General features: G+C 47.7%; 1 protein-coding gene across 3 annotated transcripts in view; it reads left to right on the top strand.

Moving 5' to 3' along the window:
* The window catches only part of MTUS2 (microtubule associated scaffold protein 2), a 576,541-nt gene that overhangs the window by 548,874 nt on the left and 8,922 nt on the right, over positions 1–18,745 (top strand). For all 3 annotated transcript variants that reach the window (XM_032314531.1, XM_032314532.1, XM_032314533.1), the window contains 4 exons: positions 7,213–7,318; positions 13,216–13,289; positions 16,117–16,215; positions 17,282–17,401. In XM_032314531.1, the coding sequence (XP_032170422.1) occupies positions 7,213–7,318; positions 13,216–13,289; positions 16,117–16,215; positions 17,282–17,401 (399 nt within the window). The remainder of the gene's footprint in view (positions 1–7,212; positions 7,319–13,215; positions 13,290–16,116; positions 16,216–17,281; positions 17,402–18,745) is intronic.

The following is an 18,745-nucleotide window of genomic DNA, read 5'->3' as shown; positions in this document are numbered from 1 at the left end:
GGGGGGGGGGGGGGGGGGAGTACTTTTCCCTCTGCCTGGAATGCTCTCCCTCCAGACATTCCATGGCTCCCTTTTTCCCTCTCATCCAGATTGTTCTCCAAAGTCACTTTCTCCATGAGGCTCTTTGTTTCTCGAAACTTACAGCTCCTCCCCCACCACATACGCACTTTTCCTGCCTCCTTCCTACTCTAGCCGCGTATCACTGTTGAACAAACTATGCATTTGACTCAGGTCCCCTGTTTCTCATCTGTATATTCCACGGAGGGCAGTGATTATCATAAGGAAATGCCCCTAGCACTTGTGATGCGCCAGGGGACTGCTCTTAACTCTCTTCATATACTAACTCACCTAGTCCTCGCAACAGCCCTGCGAGGTGGGTACCGTGATCACCCCCATCTTACTGGTGAGGAGACCGAGACCAAGAGGTTAAATAACCAGCCAGAACTCACAGGGCAGGGCACAGAAAAGTCAGGGTGGAATTCAGTTTGGCTCTGGGGTCCCATGCTGTCCAGCACGAACTTCGAATTCTCGGCCAGGTCTATCGGTGCCTCATGCCCTGTGCCATGCCTGCCCTCAGCTCGCTCCTGCTGAATGAGGGATGACTTCCTCTAGTTAACCTCAGCGGGCCAGTCTTGTTGGAGAGGGCAGTGCACCCTGGAGCAACTGGGGAGGGTTCCCGGGGTCATGCCCACCCCCTCAAGCCAGGTCCCCTCCAGGACTACAGCTCGGGCAGCGAGACATGGGTCCCCTGAGAGCTAGTTCAGCTCCTGCCTCTGCTCTTCCTTCCAAGCCTCCAAGGCTCTGATGCCCTAATGCCCGCTTCTAATAGGTGTGTTAGTTCACGGCGTCTGCAGGCGACATCGCTGAAGTAGACTGGCATTTGTGAAGAGTGCTCTTGTATGCTGGGGCGTGTGCTGAGCGGCCCTTCATTATAGTGAGTGTCCGGGCTGCTCTCCTTGGACACCTTCCAGACAGACATCCTGGATGGCCGTCCCCGGAGGCTTGTGAACGCAGAAGGCACAAGTATCATTTCAGAGTAATAATAAGCACTGCTATTGTAATTTGAAATCTCTCACTGGACAGCCCTTTATTCGGTTTCTCAGGTTAGCGATCTCCTCTTCTAGAAGCCTGTGGAAACCAGACACACCTGCCTGCTTGAGGTGCATTAAACCCTGAGCCCAGGAAACAGCAGCTGGCAGCTAGGGCTACCCACTGCGGCAAAGATCAGAAACTGCGCCCCAGCGTCTTGCCTCCTAAGTTTGCGGAGAAGCGCTCCCCTGAGCAGGTGTTTGACCTGCTGCTGTCCACAGCCGTCCTGATTTCCTGGCCCGTCGGTACCTCTCAGATGCGTGCAGAGACCAACTTGTTCTGTGCCTCTGTATCCCTGGGCTGTTCGTTCCCCGTTTTACACAGAACGAACGTATTTTCTGCCGTAGCCACTAAAAGATTTTTGATCTGCAGTTAGGGGTTGGTTGAGAAGACGCCAGGAGGCAAGGAGGTGGTCACCAGCAGGAGAAGATGCCTAGAGGGAGTCCTCCGAGCAGAGGTCATGTCGGGTTGCTGTGTATGGGAACCACAGAGCTGAAGCCAGAGCTGAGTGGAGCCTGTCCACTGGTGGGGCACTGTGGGGGTGCCTCACGGAGTTTCGCTGGGAGATGTGCTCTCACCCGGCCTCTGGGCTGGGCCACAGCAGCCTTGTAGAGATTTAATACTGGGAGGGATTGGAAAGAAAGAAGGTCCTGACTTAACCCCTTGAGAATGAGTTACATAAGCCACACATTTAAGATTTACCTTAAGGAAGGCTCTGAGTTCTGTTCTTCTCAATTCTTCATAAGAGCTAGAGGTTCATTTATTCATTCATCAGTGCAAAGAATATTTAGCAAATGCGACTGCACTCAAAGCATTATGGCAGGCGACTGGGAGAGATACCAAGATATAGAACGTGTGGACTTGCAGGTTAGGGATCGGGGGCAGTTCTGAGACAAGGACCCAAGGAACCGTAATACTGGGTGAGAATTACAGAGGGCGCATTTAGGAATTTAGATTACTTCCAGCTATAAGAGAGGGGAAAGCTTTATGAGGAAAATAGCTTCTGAAGACTTTCTATGCGGGTAAACCTGACCTATGGAAACCTGTTGGTTTGGGGGTGGGTGAGGGATGGCGATTTAAATCTATGAATTGTTCTGTTGCTATCCTGACCCTCCCCTTCTTCAGCAGAGAGCACGCAGGCAGTGGAGAGGAAGGTGAAATGCATGTCAGTCCTGCATTCCCAGTTTGCATACAGAATCAATGCCCGTTGGTCTAGTGCAGGAGAAGCCTCAAGGGCATGACCACCATGGAGATTTGGATGGTCTGGGGTGTGAATTACCCATGTGGGGATTTCCACACCCTGTGGGTCTTCCTTATCAGGGACAGCTACACTTGGCAATGCTAACTCCGCAGGTAGCAGCATGTCTGTGCTCCTGGAGCCTTAAAAACCAAGTTAAACAATCTGGCTTCTCCTTGTGCCCCAGTGCCCCAGGCTGGCAATGGGGAGGCAGTGTCAATTTCAACATGTAGGATTTGGGGGGGCTTTAACTCAACTTAGGAATTCACTGCTAGGGCAAGCTGACCTCTGAGTTCACTGCAGTTTCACTCCGTAGCAGAGATCCAGCCATCTGCTCGCCTGGAGGGGCAAAGACTGTCTGTCTCTGCCTACACCTGAACTTCTGACAAAACGCCCCTCCTCATCTTCACCCCACATGAGTTAAATCAGAATTGCTGAGGGGGCCTGGCATCATTGGTCTGTAAAAGCAGGGCCCTGTCCTGCAGTCTCTGGTTAGGGGCACGAGCGGGGGGCATGGGGAAAGCCTCTTGGCTTTCCTCGGTGACCTCCAAGATAGAGTAGGACTTTGATTTTAAAAGCAGGACTAAAAGGTCATTAAAATCAGCTCTCATTTTCTAGTTTGCTTCACATTAATAAAAGATCGCCAAAGCTCTCCTTTCTCAAAGCACATAGAGCACGCAGGACAGATTTTCACAATCAACGCACATGCTTTTCCCTGTGCACCCCAAGCGTCATGGTTTCTCTGTCCAGCTTGCCGCCCTCCCTTCCGGGCTGCCTGCGGCTGTCCCCCATGGATACTTAGCCACACAGCCTGGTAGTCAGTGACCAGATTTGTGACCTTTGACCCCAGTGCTTCCTGACCCTTCGTCAGTTTGTCTTATTCCCTGACCTGGCCCTGAAGTCACTCTTCTCCGGGGACCACTGGGTTCCTAGATGCATTATGGATTCTGCTCAGTAAAGTCTGAGCAGAGCCTTTTCTTGAGCGGCTGTGCTGGTTCTTCAGAGTTCCCACCAGCCTTCTCTCCAGGACATACTTTCTATCCTTTCCTGGAAAAAAATCACCCTTTTAGACTAGCTGGCAGGCTCAGCTTCCCAACACTTAATCAAGACCAACAGAGGCCACTTTGTCCATCATGTTGCATTACGTCGGTCATGTGCGGTTGGTGTTCAGTGGCCAGCAGCAGAAACCACGCTGTCCCTAATCAAACCAAGTGACGTCCCCGGGGGCCTGCTGTCTTTCAGCACCAGAGCCCCTGCATGCAGTGGGGAGGCAGTGCAGAGAAGATAGGGCCTTCCGGGCAGCGCTGCCCACGTGCTGGGCTGCATGGGGACAGCGACCCCAGGGACGCGATGAAGTCACACTGGGCAGTCTGGCTGGGAGGCTGTACCAGGATCGGAAGGGAAGGAGGTGCTTGTCCTTACCTAGAAAGGAATGTCAAGAGAGCCCTGGGCAGAGTAAACATGGGCCGGCTCCCTCTGTCTGACCAGCTATGAATGTAGAGTCTGGGGTGGGTGCAGATGGGAGTTGAATGTGGTTTGGGTTTAATGAGTGAAACTGAGACTTTCTCATTCTAAAGGTCAGTCTTTTCGAGGTGAATTGCCAAAGCCTCAGACAACTGTATTTTGCAAATGGCCCCACAGCTGCAGTCTTACCCATCTGAGGGTGGTTTTTCCAACCTTTTGCTCTGCTGTAATTCAGCCCTGCTAAGCCACGCAAGCAGCTGGGGGAGTGTAACCAGCTTCAGGGAACAGCTGCCTCAAGGAAGGCCCGCCAGGGCTCTTCCAAGGGCACATCGATAGCCTCTTCTGTGGCACAGCCCACAGCTCCCTCTGCCTGCTAGAGAGAGGAGGGTGGCCCAGGTATGGTTCAAGGAACCCCTACCCAGGGTTCTAGATGGAAAAGAAGGATGCTTCACCCAGCGTAAGTCTGCTAATTTAGTGCCTTTAGCCTCTGACTGGGTGATCTGTATGCCCAAAATGACCTTGTATTTCCCTTGGTTCAACTTGTCTGAATCTCCTCACTTGCCTTCCAAAGGTTTCCAGTCTTCTCAAGCTGAGAGACCTTACTGGCTGCTTCGGAGGGGGAACCTGTGCTCCAGAAAGAAACCAGGAGCCATGGGAAATGTGGGGATTAATACCATGACGAGAAAGGGCATGCCAAGAGTGGACAGCCCCTTCTTTTCTCTATGCCTTAAAAACCATAAAGATGTATAGAACTTACTGAAATTACTAAATACTGAAGAGTAAGGATTATTGTGCCCAAATTTTGGCTTATTGGCTCCCTTCGAAACTGGGAGTACCTTCGAAATGGTACTGGGCATTCCATTCCTTGCATATGCCCTTTCCGAGTTAGGGACTTAGTATTTCATTCATAAAAGCACCTCCGAGAGGCCGTAACAGAGAGCTCGTGCCCTTCACGTATTGGGGGCAGTATTTTATCACCAGTAAGTGAAAGACCCTCCTTCAAACAAACCAGAAGGGCATGTGTTTAGCCACAAACATAACGTAGAATTGCCAGTCAAGGCATATTCAGCTCCGAGGGCACACGGGACTCTTCTGGAACCTAGCCTTTGCATTCATCTGTCTTTCCTGAAACCAACTATGGCAATTTACATAAGAGCCTAATAAATTAGAACCATACCAAGGACTGATGAAAGATGTTTCTTTATTCCAAACTGGGTAACGTAACTCCAAATAATGTGGAGTTACTTGTTTCTACAGTGTCCTATGGGCTTAACTGACATCAGTAATAAAGCAGAAAGAAAAGATACTCCATCTTTTTCATTTTTTTAAATCAGTGATTTATTTTTCCAGGAGACTAAAAGGCTCGGGACAAAGATGCTATGAAAACCTCATATAAACAGGAATTGGACAATTAAGTACTGTGGTAATCAGCCTTTCTGCCGAGTACATTCATAGCTCTGAGCCTCAAGTAAAAGATTGTTTAATCAAGAGTGACCGGCAAATAAAAGCAAATCATTGCATACCATGTCCGTCTGCATATGATTGGGCAGCTTTCCTCACACGGTAGAGTTCATTGTTGGTTTTGCCAGTGAAAAGTTCTCATTTTCCATAGGAAAGAGAAGTCCGACAAATTCTCCTATGCAATTACACTATCCAGAATGGGAATCCTTCCCATTTTAAAATAAAAATACTCTGATGCATCCACTTCCCGAGTGGGCATTCTTTTTTTTTTTTTTAAGATTTTTATTTATTTATTTGATAGACAGAGAGAGATCACAAGTAGGCAGAGAGGCAGGCAGAGAGAGAGGGGGAAGCAGGCTCCCTGCTGAGCAGAGAGCCCCATGTGGGGCTTGATGTGGGGCTTGATCCCAGGACCCTGAGATCACGACCTGAGCCGAAGGCAGAGGCTTACACCACTGAGCCACCCAGGCGCCCCCCTAGTGGGCATTCTTTATTGGGGAGTGCCCTTCCTCCCTTCGAGTCAAAGGTCAGCCCCAGAAAAAGGAAGGACTCTAAGAGATGGCTGGCTATTACCTGCCAGAGCAATGTGTTCTCACGTGTCCGTCCAAGAGCGTCAGGCCCTGGGCCCTTTTTTTGGTTCAGTGTTTCTCAAATGCCAGACTTTGATACACTGGTAGGCCGTGAAATACATTTCATGACTTGCAACCGGCATTTTGAAAAAAAAGTGAGATAGAAATTTTAAGACCAGGTGATTTCAAGGAGGAAGGGAACAGGCTGTATCGTGGAACTTTGGTTTTGTGTGTGTGCCCATGCACAGTGCAAGGTACGGTGGTGTTTTATAACAATGGTTCACTGACAAAATTTTGGGAAAATGCTGTTCTGGTTTGCTACTGTGGGGCGGCGGGGGGGGGGGGGGGCGGGTGGTGTTGAAATTACTCCTTAAAGTCAGCCATTGGAGGTTAAAGCAACAGTCACAATAACAAAAACAGTAAACACACTGGGGGTGGGGCGGTTTGCAGAGATCGGGAGGGGTCAAAATAAAAATCCTGGAGCAGCCACACTGCCTGTGATTACATTCTAGAAATGTGCCTTCAGCCAGAGAAACAGGTGTAGTTCCACATTGCCAGGGCAGGGGGTGGAGGGAGTCCAAATTGCGATCTGGAGGGTAAGGTTACCGGGAGCAGGGGCGCCGAGCACACACAGATCTGCCGGCCAGTCCTGGCGCTGGGGAGAGCATCCTGAAGCTCCGGTGAGGGTCTTGCTGGGGTAGGCTACAACAACGGTGTGTTTGAGAGAGTTTCCCCAGCGGGGTCAGACAGACCTAGGCAGCATGGCCAGCTCTGCCTATTACAAGCTCTTGGCAAAACATTTCAAACCCCTCTAAGCCTCGGTCTCCTTGTCTATAAAATGGGCATAAAAATACCTACTTCGTGATGTCACTGTGAGAGTTAAGCGCAGGAACCAATAGCAGGTGGCTTAATGACCATTAGTTCCCTCCATTTGTCTTGTCCACCTGCCACTGGGCAACAGAGAGCCAACCATCCAGCAGAGGGCCCTCTTCTTTTCTTTATCTGCCATTTTCTCCATGATGGGCTTGGTAGAAGGAATGGGAGTGGGAAGGGGGTGGGCCAGAAGCTAGGCCTTGGGCAGTGAAGAGCTGGCTCAGGCAACTGTCCCCCACTGGGAGCTGCCAGCCTCCTACAGACAGCTGGGCTGAGGCGGTGACTTCCCTGTGACCACCCCCTGACTTAGGGGGCTACCACATCATCACCAAATCCTGGCTCCCCTGCCTTGGTGCAAGACCAAGATGGATGTCACCTCAGCGAAATGGCTTGTCCTCGACCTTTTGGTCACAGATCGCTCTACTAGTTGAATACCAACTGCGTTCTCCAAGCAGTGAGGACACTCCTGCCACCCATTCCTCCATCTCTGTGTGTAACTATAGCTGTGTTCTCCTCCAGGTAGAAGATCTCACGGCCAGCCATGAGGCTGCTCTCCTAGAGATGGAAAATAACCACACGGTAGCCATTGCGATCCTACAGGATGACCACCACCACAAAGTCCAAGGTAGCTACCAGCCTCGATGTGGGCAGCCTTTTGTGGTGGGCTATGCAAGCCAAGACATTGCTGCCCCCCTTCCTCTCTTGCTCCTCTTCCCATTTCCCCTTCCTCTCCATCCTGGTGTGTCTTTTGTGTTGCTTCTTATGGAAAGAAGAGATGAAAAATCCAGGATCCATCCAGGTAACTATTCCTTTCCTCAGAAGCATTTACTGTCAAACTTGCCTGGATATGAGAACCCCAAGGAGCTGTGCCAGGGGACGGACCAGCCTGGGTTCCACCTGGGAATCCCATGTAGCTTCTGTGGGCTTCCTGAGATCATTCTAATGTGTTTCAAAGCTGGAGAACCACTCTTTCAAAGTAGGCCTGGAAATCCTGTGTTTTACCTTGTCTTGTAGCCTTTTAAAACAAAATGGCGACCCCGGGATGGGTGGGCTTTTTCCACACTTGTGGTGTGTTCAGAGCCACAGCAGAGTCCAGCTGGATCTAGGTCTCCATACCTCATACTCGGACACCACATTCCCCATGGAGTTCCAAATCTTTCTTTTTATACTTTTTGTAACTTTGAATGATCTTTCAATATGTAGAGGTTTTTTGTGGGTCATGACAACAGTAACAACATCTACCATGTCTTACTAAGATTATTACTTTGTGAAAGAAGCTTTTTTACACCTTTGACATGCATTTCCATTAGTATATATGATTTATTTTTCAATTTCTCTCCCCACCTCATCTTTTTCCCTAGTTAACTGGTTGTTAAAGCATATTAAAAGCAATGAAATTCAATAAATAGATTAATGATTTTTAAGAGTTTGAAAGTTAACATGGAGGTTTTTTTTTTTTTTAAGTTGTATTTATTTATTTTAGGAAGAGAGAGAGCATGAGGGGAAGGGACAGAGGCAAAGGGAGAGAGGATCTCAAGCAGACTCCACACTAAGCACGGAACCTGATGCAGGGATCTATCTCATAACTCTGAGATCACAACCTGAGCCAAAACAAAAGTCAGATGCTTAACCAACTGCGCTACCCCGGTGGCCCAACATCAGATTTTTCTTTTTTAATTTTTAATTTTTTATAAACATATAATATATTTTTATCCCCAGGGGTACAGGTCTATGAATTGCCAGGTTTACACACTTCACAGCACTCACCATAGCACATACCCTCCCCAATGTCCATAACCCCAGCCCCCTCTCCCAACCCCCTGCCCCCCAGCAACCCTCAGTTTGTTTTGTGAGATTAAGAGTCACTTATGGTTTGTCTCCCTCCCAATCCCATCTTGTTTCATTTATTCTTCTCCTACCTCCTTAACCCCCCATGTTGCATCTCCACTTCTTCATATCAGGGAGATCATATGATAGATGTCTTTCTCCGATGGACTTATTTCGCTAAGCATGATACCCTCTAGTTCCATCCACGTCATCGTAAATGGCAAGATTTCTTTTGATGGCTGCATAGTATTCCATTGTGTATATATACCACCTCTTCTTTATCCATTCATCTGTTGATGGACATCTAGGTTCTTTCCATAGTTTGGCTATTGTAGACATTGCTGCTATAAACATTCAGGTGCATGTGCCCCTTCGGATCACTACGTTTGTATCTTTAGGGTAAATACCCAGTATTGCAATTGCTGGGTCATAGGGTAGTTCTATTTTCAACATTTTGAGGAACCTCCATGCTGTCTTCCAGACTGGTTGCACCAGCTTGCATTCCCACCAGCAGTTTAGGAGGGTTCCCCTTTCTCTGCATCCTCGCCAGCATCTGTCATTTCCTGACTTGTTAATTTGAGCCATTCTGACTGGTGTGAGGTTATCTCATTGTGGTTTTGATTTGTATTTCCCTGATGCCAAGTGATATGGAGCACTTTTTCATGTGTCTGTTGGCCATCTGGATGTCTTCTTTGCAGAAATGTCTGTTCATGTCTTCTGCCCATTTCTTGATTAGATTATTTGTTCTTTGGATGTTGAGTTTGCTAAGTTCTTTATAGATTTTGGACACTAGCCCTTTATCTGATATGTCGTTTGCAAATATCTTCACCCATTCTGTGAGTTGTCTTTTGGTTTTGTTAACTGTTTCCTTTGCTGTGCAAAAGCTTTTGATCTTGATGAAATCCCAATAGTTCATCTTTGCCCTTGCTCCCTTGTCTTTGGCAATGTTCCTAGGAAGATGTTGCTGCGGCTGAGGTCGAAGAGGTTGCTGCCTGTGTTCTCCTCAAGGATTTTGATGGATTCCTTTCTCACATTGAGGTCCTTCATCCATTTTGAGTCTATTTTCGTGTGTGGTGTAAGGAAATGGTCCAATTTCATTTCTCTGCATGTGGCTGTCCAATTTTCCCAAAACCAACACCATTTATTGAAGAGGCTGTCTTTTTTCCATTGGACATTCTTTCCTGCTTTGTCAAAGATTGGTTGGCCATAGAGTTGAGGGTCTACTTCTGGGCCCTCTATTCTGTTCCATTGATCTATGTGTCTGTTTTTGTGCCAGTACCATGCTGTCTTGATGATGACAGTTTTGTAATAGAGCTTGAAGTCCGGAATTGTGATGCCACCAACTTTGGCTTTCTTTTTCAATATTCCTTTGGCTATTTGAGGTCTTTTCTGGTTCCATATAAATTTTAGGATTATTTGTTCCATTTCTTTGAAAAAAAATGGTTGGTATTTTGATAGGAATTACATTAAATGTGTAGATTGCTTTAGGTAGCATAGACATTTTCACAATATTTGTTCTTCCAGTCCAGGAGCATGCAACATTTTTCCATTTCTTTGTGTCTTCCTCAATTTCTTTCATGAGTACTTTATAGTTTTCTGAGTATAGATTCTTAGCCTCTTTGGTTAGGTTTATTCCTAGGTATCTTATAGTTTTGGGTGCAATTGTAAATGGGATTGACTCCTTGATTTCTCTTTCTTCTGTCTTGTTGTTGGTGTAGAGAAATGCAACTGATTTCTGTGCATTGATTTTATATCCTGACACTTTACTGAATTCCTGTACAAGTTCTAGCAGTTTTGGAGTGGAGTCTTTTGGGTCTTCCACATATAGTATCATATCATCTGCTAAGAGTGATAGTTTGACCTCTTCTTTGCTGATTTGGATGCCTTTAATTTCCTTTTGTTGTCTGATTGCTGAGGCTAGGACTTCTAGTACTATGTTGAATAGCAGTGGTGATAATGGACATCCCTGCCATGTTCCTGACCTTAGCGGAAAACAGTTTTTCTCCATTGAGAATGATATTTGCAGTGGGTTTTTCATAGATGGCTTTGATAATATTGAGGTATGTGCCCTATCCCTACACTTTGAAGAGTCTTGATCAGGAAGGGATGCTGTACTTTGTCAAATGCTTTTTCAGCATCTATTGAGAGTATCATATGGTTCTTGTTCTTTCTTTTATTAATGTGTTGTATCACATTGATTGATTTGTGGCCAACATCAGATTTTTTTTTTGAAGATTTTATTTATTTATTTATTTGACAGAGAGATCACAAGTAGGCAGAGAGAGAGAGAGGGAAATAGGCTCCCTGCTGAGCAGAGAGCCAGATGCGGAACTCGATCCCAGGACCCTGAGATCATGACCTGAGCTGAAGGCAGTGGCTTAACCCACTGAGCCACCCAGGTGCCCCCAACATCAGATTTTTTTAAATTTATTTTTTAAATGTTCTTTGAAAACCACAAAGCCCACTGTGCGACAATCAGTACCCATGTTTTGCTTCCCTCAAGCACCAGCCCTACCATCTCTGGGATTTATTTGTACATGAAAAAGTCCAGGCTGGGGGCACCTGGGTGGCTCAGTGGGTTAAGGCCTCTCTGCCTTTGGCTCAGGTCATGATCCCAGTGTCCTGGGATCGAGCCCCACATCGGGCTGTCTGCTCCACGGAGAGCCTGCTTCCTCCTCTCTCTCTCTCTGCCTGCCTCTCTGCCTACTTGTGATCTCTGTCTGTCAAATAAATAAGAAATCTTAAAAAAAAAAAAAAAAAAGTCCAGGCTGGAGGCAAGGAAGAGTACTTCCCTGAGAACTACTTAAATGTATTACCTGTGTCCTGAGAGCATGTCTCCCACTTAGAGTACCAATCCCCACTCTTGGCTGTACATTGGAACTACCTGGGGATTTTTTTTTAATACTGATGTGTAAATCCCACTTCAGAGATTCTAATTTAATTGCTTTGGGGTGCAGGCTAGGCATCAGGATTTTTAAAATTACCCAAGATGATTCTAACATCCAGCCAAATTTGAGAACCATTGTCTTTGAGCACAGTATTAAGCATGGGACAAAATGTAATGACCGTAAAATAATGAAATTTATTATAGATACTAGTGATGGTTTATACCATCTCCAGAGTAGGTACTAGCTTTTATCTTGAGTTTTGGGGATCATCTGAAAGTGTCCTAAAATCCATCACTGCACTGTAGGAAAATTCTGGAAAGGGAATATGAATGGAAATAGTGCAATGAACCGCAATGTTTGCTGCCTTTTGCTTCTGTATTTTCATAAAAATAGACCTGGTAGAGTTTTCTGGTGAATGAAATCTCACTTAGATACCACATCCAAGTCATTTCGATGTCAAGGGAACATAGGCATATTTAATGATAGAGATAAGAAGTTTATTACTATGATCAGGTTTATTACTATGATCGATGACTATTAAAACTAACCATGTAGACAGAGCTAAGTGGACCAGAAGCCTACATGGTTTTATGTCAGTGAAATCAGCACAAACTTTTTTTTTCCCCCCAAATGTAAATTTCAGCTATAAACAACTGGATTTCTTAGAGACTTTTGCCATCCTTACTTAAAAGATTTGGGTCAGTGGAAACCACAAAGTCTTTCCTAATTGCAGCTCATGCCAGCCAGAATCATAATTGCTGGCCTCCAGTGCTCTCCTGTTCTAAGCATGTGATCCTGGCTGATTAATGGGACCTTTCCTCCATGCAGTTATGAGATGAAAACAAATTGCTTGTGTAGCTAGAATGAGATACACCTCACCCAGCTAATAAGATTCTTTCCATCTGGAGGAAAATAGAATCCACTCACTAATAACTCTTATATGACATCTCTTTCTGCATAACTTGCAAATTATTACTGGAATGACACTTTTCACAGCATAGAATTGTTCCCAACTCTCCAAGAGGAACCAGTCCAATTAGTCCTTCCTTCTGTCCGAGTGTCTTAATATCAATTCTTTGCTCAAGCAAATCTTTGAGATCTGTTGTTTCCAAAGTGTGGCTCAGAGGCCACCAAGGTGTCCTTGCAGATGCAGCCCTGGCCCCCTTCACACAGCTATTCCCCAGCAAGCCCAGGCTGGCAGCATGGCCGCTCACAGCAACACGCTCCCTGGAAGGCCACCTTCTTCAGCCCCAGATTGCTGCATCATGGTGGAAAGGGGAGTGATTTAACATTGATGACCCAGCTGTTCTACCTGAGGAAAACTTGGAGAATGACAAGTATCGTGGAGATAGATACAGATAGATACGGAGTGGTGGTAGAGCAGGTTGAAAGAACGGGTGTGTATGTGCTTGTGAGCATGATTGTGGCTTTTATTTTATTTTATTTTATTTTTAGAGGGAGTGGGTAAGGGGTGGAGGGAGAGAGAGAATTTTAAGCAGGCTCCATGCTCAGCGTAAAACCCAATGTGGGTCTCGATCTCATGATCTTGAGGTGATGACCTGAGAGGAAATCAAGAGTTGGATGCTTAACCTACTGAGCCACCAAGGTGCCCCTACACGATTGTGTTCTGTCTGCTTCCCTCCCTCATTTCTTTCTTCTTTCCCTTCTTTGTCCTAGTCTTTGCATTTGATTTCCAAGTATGGAGCTATCGGCCAGTGTCCCTTATTTACCTACATCCTAAGTCTGGCAGAATCTTGTTTGATCCTTTTCAAAAGACCAACTTGACTATCTGATCTCTTCTCTCCAGAACTGATGTCTACCCATGAGCTTGAAAAGAAAGAATTGGAAGAAAATTTTGAAAAGCTGCGGCTGTCCTTACAGGTTAATATTCATTCTCTTAACTCTGATATCTAGATAAATGCCAACATTGACCCAGCATCTGCTGTGTATTGGATTCCATACTAAGCGCTGGAATATAGAGGTAAATGGGACAGACTCCCTGCTCTTTGAGAAGTTACTGTCTGCTCAGACAGCTGTGACCTGAACAGTGACAGACAACACAAAAGGTAACACAGACGTACACCCCATGAATGATACCATTAGTGAGCACACAGGAGTTCCAAGACACTGCTCCCCACTTGCCATGCTCAGAGGGGCACCTGAGCTGTGTCCAAACGAAAGGGAGGACTTGAGGAGGAGAACATTCCAGGCAGGGGGAATAGAGGGGTCATTCATAGCATATGTTCTGGGAATTACAAAAGGGGCTTTAATCACCTGGAGGTGGGTGAGATGGAAAGAACCTTCTTTGCCTTCCACTGCCCACCTGCAGAAAATGTGGGTCTCAGAGGCCAGGGAGCTGCCTGGCTTCCTTCTGACTTCTACGGGGAGAATGATTGCTCTCCCCAGTCACGTGCTTCTCCCTCCTTCCTTCTGGAGACCCAGGCCACCCCCACCCATAGGACGGAGCTGCCTGGGAAGCAAGGGCAAGGTCTGTGGCCTGGCTTCCATTCCCAACTAAGGTTGCCTCAATTATAACAAGATTATTTGTTAATTATTAGGAGCACTCACATCTGGAAATTATGGAAGGTGATGACTAAAACTGTAAGACAAAGGTAGGAATTTTGCTTCTTTGAGGGTGTACTTTACCCTGGCAATGTTCATTGCACAGAGCCTGCTCTCCAAGAAAAGAACCCAGGATTGTGGAGCTAACCAGCGTCACAGCTACTGAATGTACTAGGCAGAAGTTTAAAATGGGCAACCACCTGCTGTGAGCCCACCGACCCCCCCCATCCCCTACCTCTCCATCCATCCGTCCACTGATGCTTCTGCCCATGCAGTCATCACATGGCTCAGCTGCAGCATCTAACCCCAAACAGCCTTCGTGTGCCCCACATCCCATACCATCAGATGCACTCCTTGCCAGGACATAAACCAAGACCACATCATGATGTAACAAACCCCTCCAGTCCCAAAACCAAAAGAAGTGAGAGTTTTCTATCACATGTGAGTCTTCACTCTGCCACTAACATTAAATTGTCATGAACTGTACACAGTTTGGTTGTAATGCTCCATGGGCAGAATTCATCTGGGCTGTTTGGTACAGAGAGGATGAGATTGCTGAAGCCAAACTTTCTGGGCTCCTGGTGGTTAGGGCAACAGGTCTGGGGATCAGCGATGTGAGCTTTGAGTTTAAATGCCCAGTGTGCCTCCTCTTAGTAGCTTTGAAATCATGGACAGTCACATAAGCTCTGTAAACCTTGCTCTACTCATCTGTAAAATGGGGGCGATAACAGTACATTCCTCAAGGTGTGAGCAGATTAAGGGAAGTAACGGATGTAAAGCACAGAGCATTAGATTGGCTCACAGTAGTTGTTAGGAAGGAGCTGCTGTCACTGTCATGATAGTTTCAGCACTGTTACATTTACTGCTGTTACTGTCACGCCACTGGTTAATTCCTGAGTGGCCCTTGCTATGCTGGGTCACCAGCTGGGACTTTCTGCCTCTCCGCTGGACTCAAAGGAGCCACCCCAAGCTGAAAAACAGTCTCTTCTGCCTGATTGCTGGAGGGCACCATTGTGTGCCTGTGGATCTATTTTGAGTCCTGGTGAATAAGGCAGAAAAAACACAGTTTGACATTTTAGATCCATCTCCAGGAGGCGTTGGCCAGATGCGTCTTTCATTGTTTTGACAGCGTGGACAAGTTTGGTGTGGGAGCTGGGTAGTGGTACAGCTGTGTGTCGTCCCGTTCTAGAAGATGACCGCACCGCCAGACCCCAGCCGGGGTTGCACTGGGCTGGGATTTACATTCCCCAGCTCCCGTGTGTGTGCAGACCACCCATGACAACTCTGTCGCCCTAATGCACCAGACTTTGTGTTTAATGACACTGTAGGGGCTTTTCTTTTTCTTAAAAATGAAATTGGAAATAACTGGAAACAAACAAACAAAAAAAGGAAATAAAGAAAGAAGGAAAAGAAAAAAAGAGGAAAAAGCACCTGCCAAAGATGGTTGGCAGAACAGGGTCCTCTGGGGAGATAGAGAAAGCAGGCAAGCCAGGGCTTCCTCCAGGACGAGGTTTTTATGTGGGATTACATGAGGGAGATGAGGCCGTTTCTGTTGTCAGAAGAGTTCCTGGGGAGACCCTAAGTCCCTTCATTTTAATGTCACAGAAACGGTGCCGTGGGGTGGAGAACTTTGGGATACTCTGTGCAATCGAGGCACCATCTAGCATTGCGAGAAAGCCCACTGCCTGGCATCCTTTGCTGGCGGCAGTGATCAGGCGTTGCTGGGGTTGCAAGGGAGGCTGAGGGCAGTTGCACCTGGCCCAGCAGCCAGGGCAGGAAATGGTTCCTCCTCGGACTCACCATCATCTCAGCCTGCACACAGAGAGCTGCCCCATGGCTGGTGTGTTGCCTCCCTTCAACAAGCTGCCGATTTGGAGAGGAAGGGCAGCACACTCATGTTGGGAGGCACCTTGAAGTCGAGACACCTGCTCTGAGTTCTCCCACACCCCAGGGTCAGGACGCTTCGTGCGCAGCCTCAATGCCACGCGACGCCCTCTTGGTGACGCCCGTGGGACAGGTGATCCAAGCAGCCTCTGATCTCTTGACCCCGCAGAGAGTGCACCAGGCCGGGTAGCCCTCCCCTCATAGCTGCCCAGGCCACTGTGTCTGTGGCGGACTAAGCTGAGCTTCTTGTCATTCCCTGCAGGACCAGGTAGACACGCTGACCTTCCAGAGCCAGTCTCTGCGGGACCGAGCCAGACGCTTTGAGGAGGCTCTGAGGAAGAACACGGAAGAACAGCTGGAGGTAGTCATGCTCCCCAGGCCTCTTGGCTCCCAGGGGGGCTTCACCCTGGGAGTCCCCTCAGCAATCTCCCCTGGAGCGGACCTCTGTGTGGATCTGTGGCCGGAGTGACAGCCGGCCAGAAGAGGTCCCTGTCAGTACCCTGTCTGTGTCTCTTCTGACACAGAAGACAGCTGTGGGTTTCTCCAGTGACATGTTATCTCTGCCAGATGGCACACTGCTCCCCAGCTGCTGTCCCGGAGCTCCTGGGAGCTCTGCACCCCAGCTGGGACCCCCCCTTCCGCTCCATTCTCCCCCAGCTTTGGTTGCACTGGTACAGGGGGCACCACTCACACCTGCCTTAGTGGGGGAAGTGGAGTGGTTTCCGGAAAAGCTGGCAAAACTCCCTCCCACTGATGGAGGGTTGCCAGATAAAATATGTGACACCCAGTTAATCTTGAATTATAAAGAGGTGAATTTTTTTAGTATAAGTATATCCCATGTAATATTTAAACTTTAAAAAAAAGGTGGTTTGTTGGGAACTCTTGACTCAATGTCCTATATTTTGTTGTTGTCGTTCTTGTCATTATACCCAGCAACCTCACTGTAGCATTTCTTTTTCTAAAGTGCCTTTTCTGCTTTTTCAACTACTTTGCTCCTTTCCCCTACAAGGATGCCCCACCCCCACTCTGCGTGGGCCCAGGGGAGACCTGCAAATCACAACTTGTCTGGTGAATCAAGCAGTCTGGGTCCATGTTAAAAGCTAGTGATGAATTTAGACTTTTGACCCCAGGGGCTCCCGTTGGGGGATGGGCTGGTAACATCCAGCCCTCCCCGAATCCAGACTTTTTGGTGGATGATAGCTTTACCTCTCTCATTCCCCAGGGAGCTGGATTTCTCCTAGCATCTCCAGTGGGAAACCAGTGAGCATCTTTATCAGGGAAGGCTGTGAGTGGGCTCACATTCACACTCCAGTGCCTACCGGGAAGCTTGCTACAGAAGGCTAGATTTTGCTGAATTCATGGCACTGGGGAATACTGGGCTTTTGCTGGGCCCCCTGGTAAATAGCTCTCGCTCTCCGCTGTTGTAGATCGCATTGGCTCCCTATCAGCACTTGGAAGAAGACATGAAGAGTCTGAAGCAGGTATTAGAGATGAAGAATCAGCAAATACACCAGCAGGAAAAGAAGATTATTGAGCTGGAAAAACTGGTGAGTCAGCCTGCCTCCTTGGGAGAGCCCCAGTAACCTGAGTGGTATGCCGTGTGGGCCTCACAGACGTCCTCACTCACTGTCTGCAGAGGCTGGGCCCTTCCCTGTCCATCCCTGACACCTGAGCAGAAAATGTCATGGCCAAGTCTCAAGAACCTTCTTAGGAAGGGAGGAATTCTGATAAGGAATCCGAGGTGGCCTTGTACTGCACAACTGGGCAGGCCTCCTAACTGCAGCCTCCATTCCCCATCCATCCCTCCTCCCCTGGCGGACTGCTGCTTCCTCCCTCCTCCCTGCGAGGGACGGGTGGTAAGCCAGCGTAAGTGCAGCATCACGGAGGTGTATGCCAGGCACTGCACAAAGCACTTTAAGTCTTTGTTCTTTAACCCCAGACAGCAATCTACTGCAACAGGTACCATCCAAAGTCTCCTTTCATAGATTCAGATGCAGATGGAGGTCTAGGCAGAGGGTGCATCTCACCCAGAGGTTGGGAGTGCAGACCCAGGCCCCGGTGCCTGGTCTCATAACCCTCTGCCTCCCCTTCAAGCTGGCTTCCACAGAACTAGAAAAGGCGCCCCTTTGGGGAAATGGAGCCCCCCTGAGCTCACTCCCCCCCCCCGCCACGGCAGGCACAAGGGTGGTGCAAAAGCTAGAGCTGGAGACAAGTCTTTCGAAGTTGGTAGCAGAGAAGCTAGCTTGCAAGGAGACATTATCTTGATGTGGAAGTTGGCCTAAGGGTCTCAGATAGACCTTTTTTCCCCTTTTTTACTGTTATATTTAAATATAAGTTGATGCTATAAAAAGAAAAGACATACCTTATGAAAATTAGAAGATAAACAAAATCAAGAAAATTAGAATATATCTCCAAGTGCTGTTAGTACTTCCCAGAACTTTTCCTTGGTACTGTGGACATGCCCCACACAGGGAGAACTTTGTATCCTGCTTTCTCCCAGCCAGCAGATCTTACTTGCCATCTCAGTCACGGATCATCTCATCTACTTTGTAAAGTTCCCTGCTTGTGTCTGAAATATCCCTTGAAGCTGGATTTCTCAACCCTGGAGCCGGTCTAGATGCACCTGTTGAATTTAGTTGTCATGTCCCCTTTTTTTTTTTTTTTTTTTTTTTAAAGATTTTATTTATTTATTTGACAGAGAGAGATCACAAGTAGGTAGAGAGGCAGGCAGAGAGAGAGGAAGGGAAGCAGGCTCCCTGCTGAGCAGAGAGCCCGATGCGGGACTCGATCCCAGGACCCTGAGATCATGACCTGAGCCGAAGGCAGCGGCTTAACCCACTGAGCCACCCAGGCGCCCGTCATGTCCCCTTTTAATCTAGCACCCCCGCTCC

The sequence above is a fragment of the Mustela erminea genome, chromosome 15 (assembly GCF_009829155.1).
Source record: "Mustela erminea isolate mMusErm1 chromosome 15, mMusErm1.Pri, whole genome shotgun sequence".
NCBI lineage: Eukaryota > Metazoa > Chordata > Mammalia > Carnivora > Mustelidae > Mustela > Mustela erminea.
The sequence above is the reverse complement of the archived record's forward strand: the minus strand, read 5'-3'. Positions and strand labels throughout refer to the sequence as shown.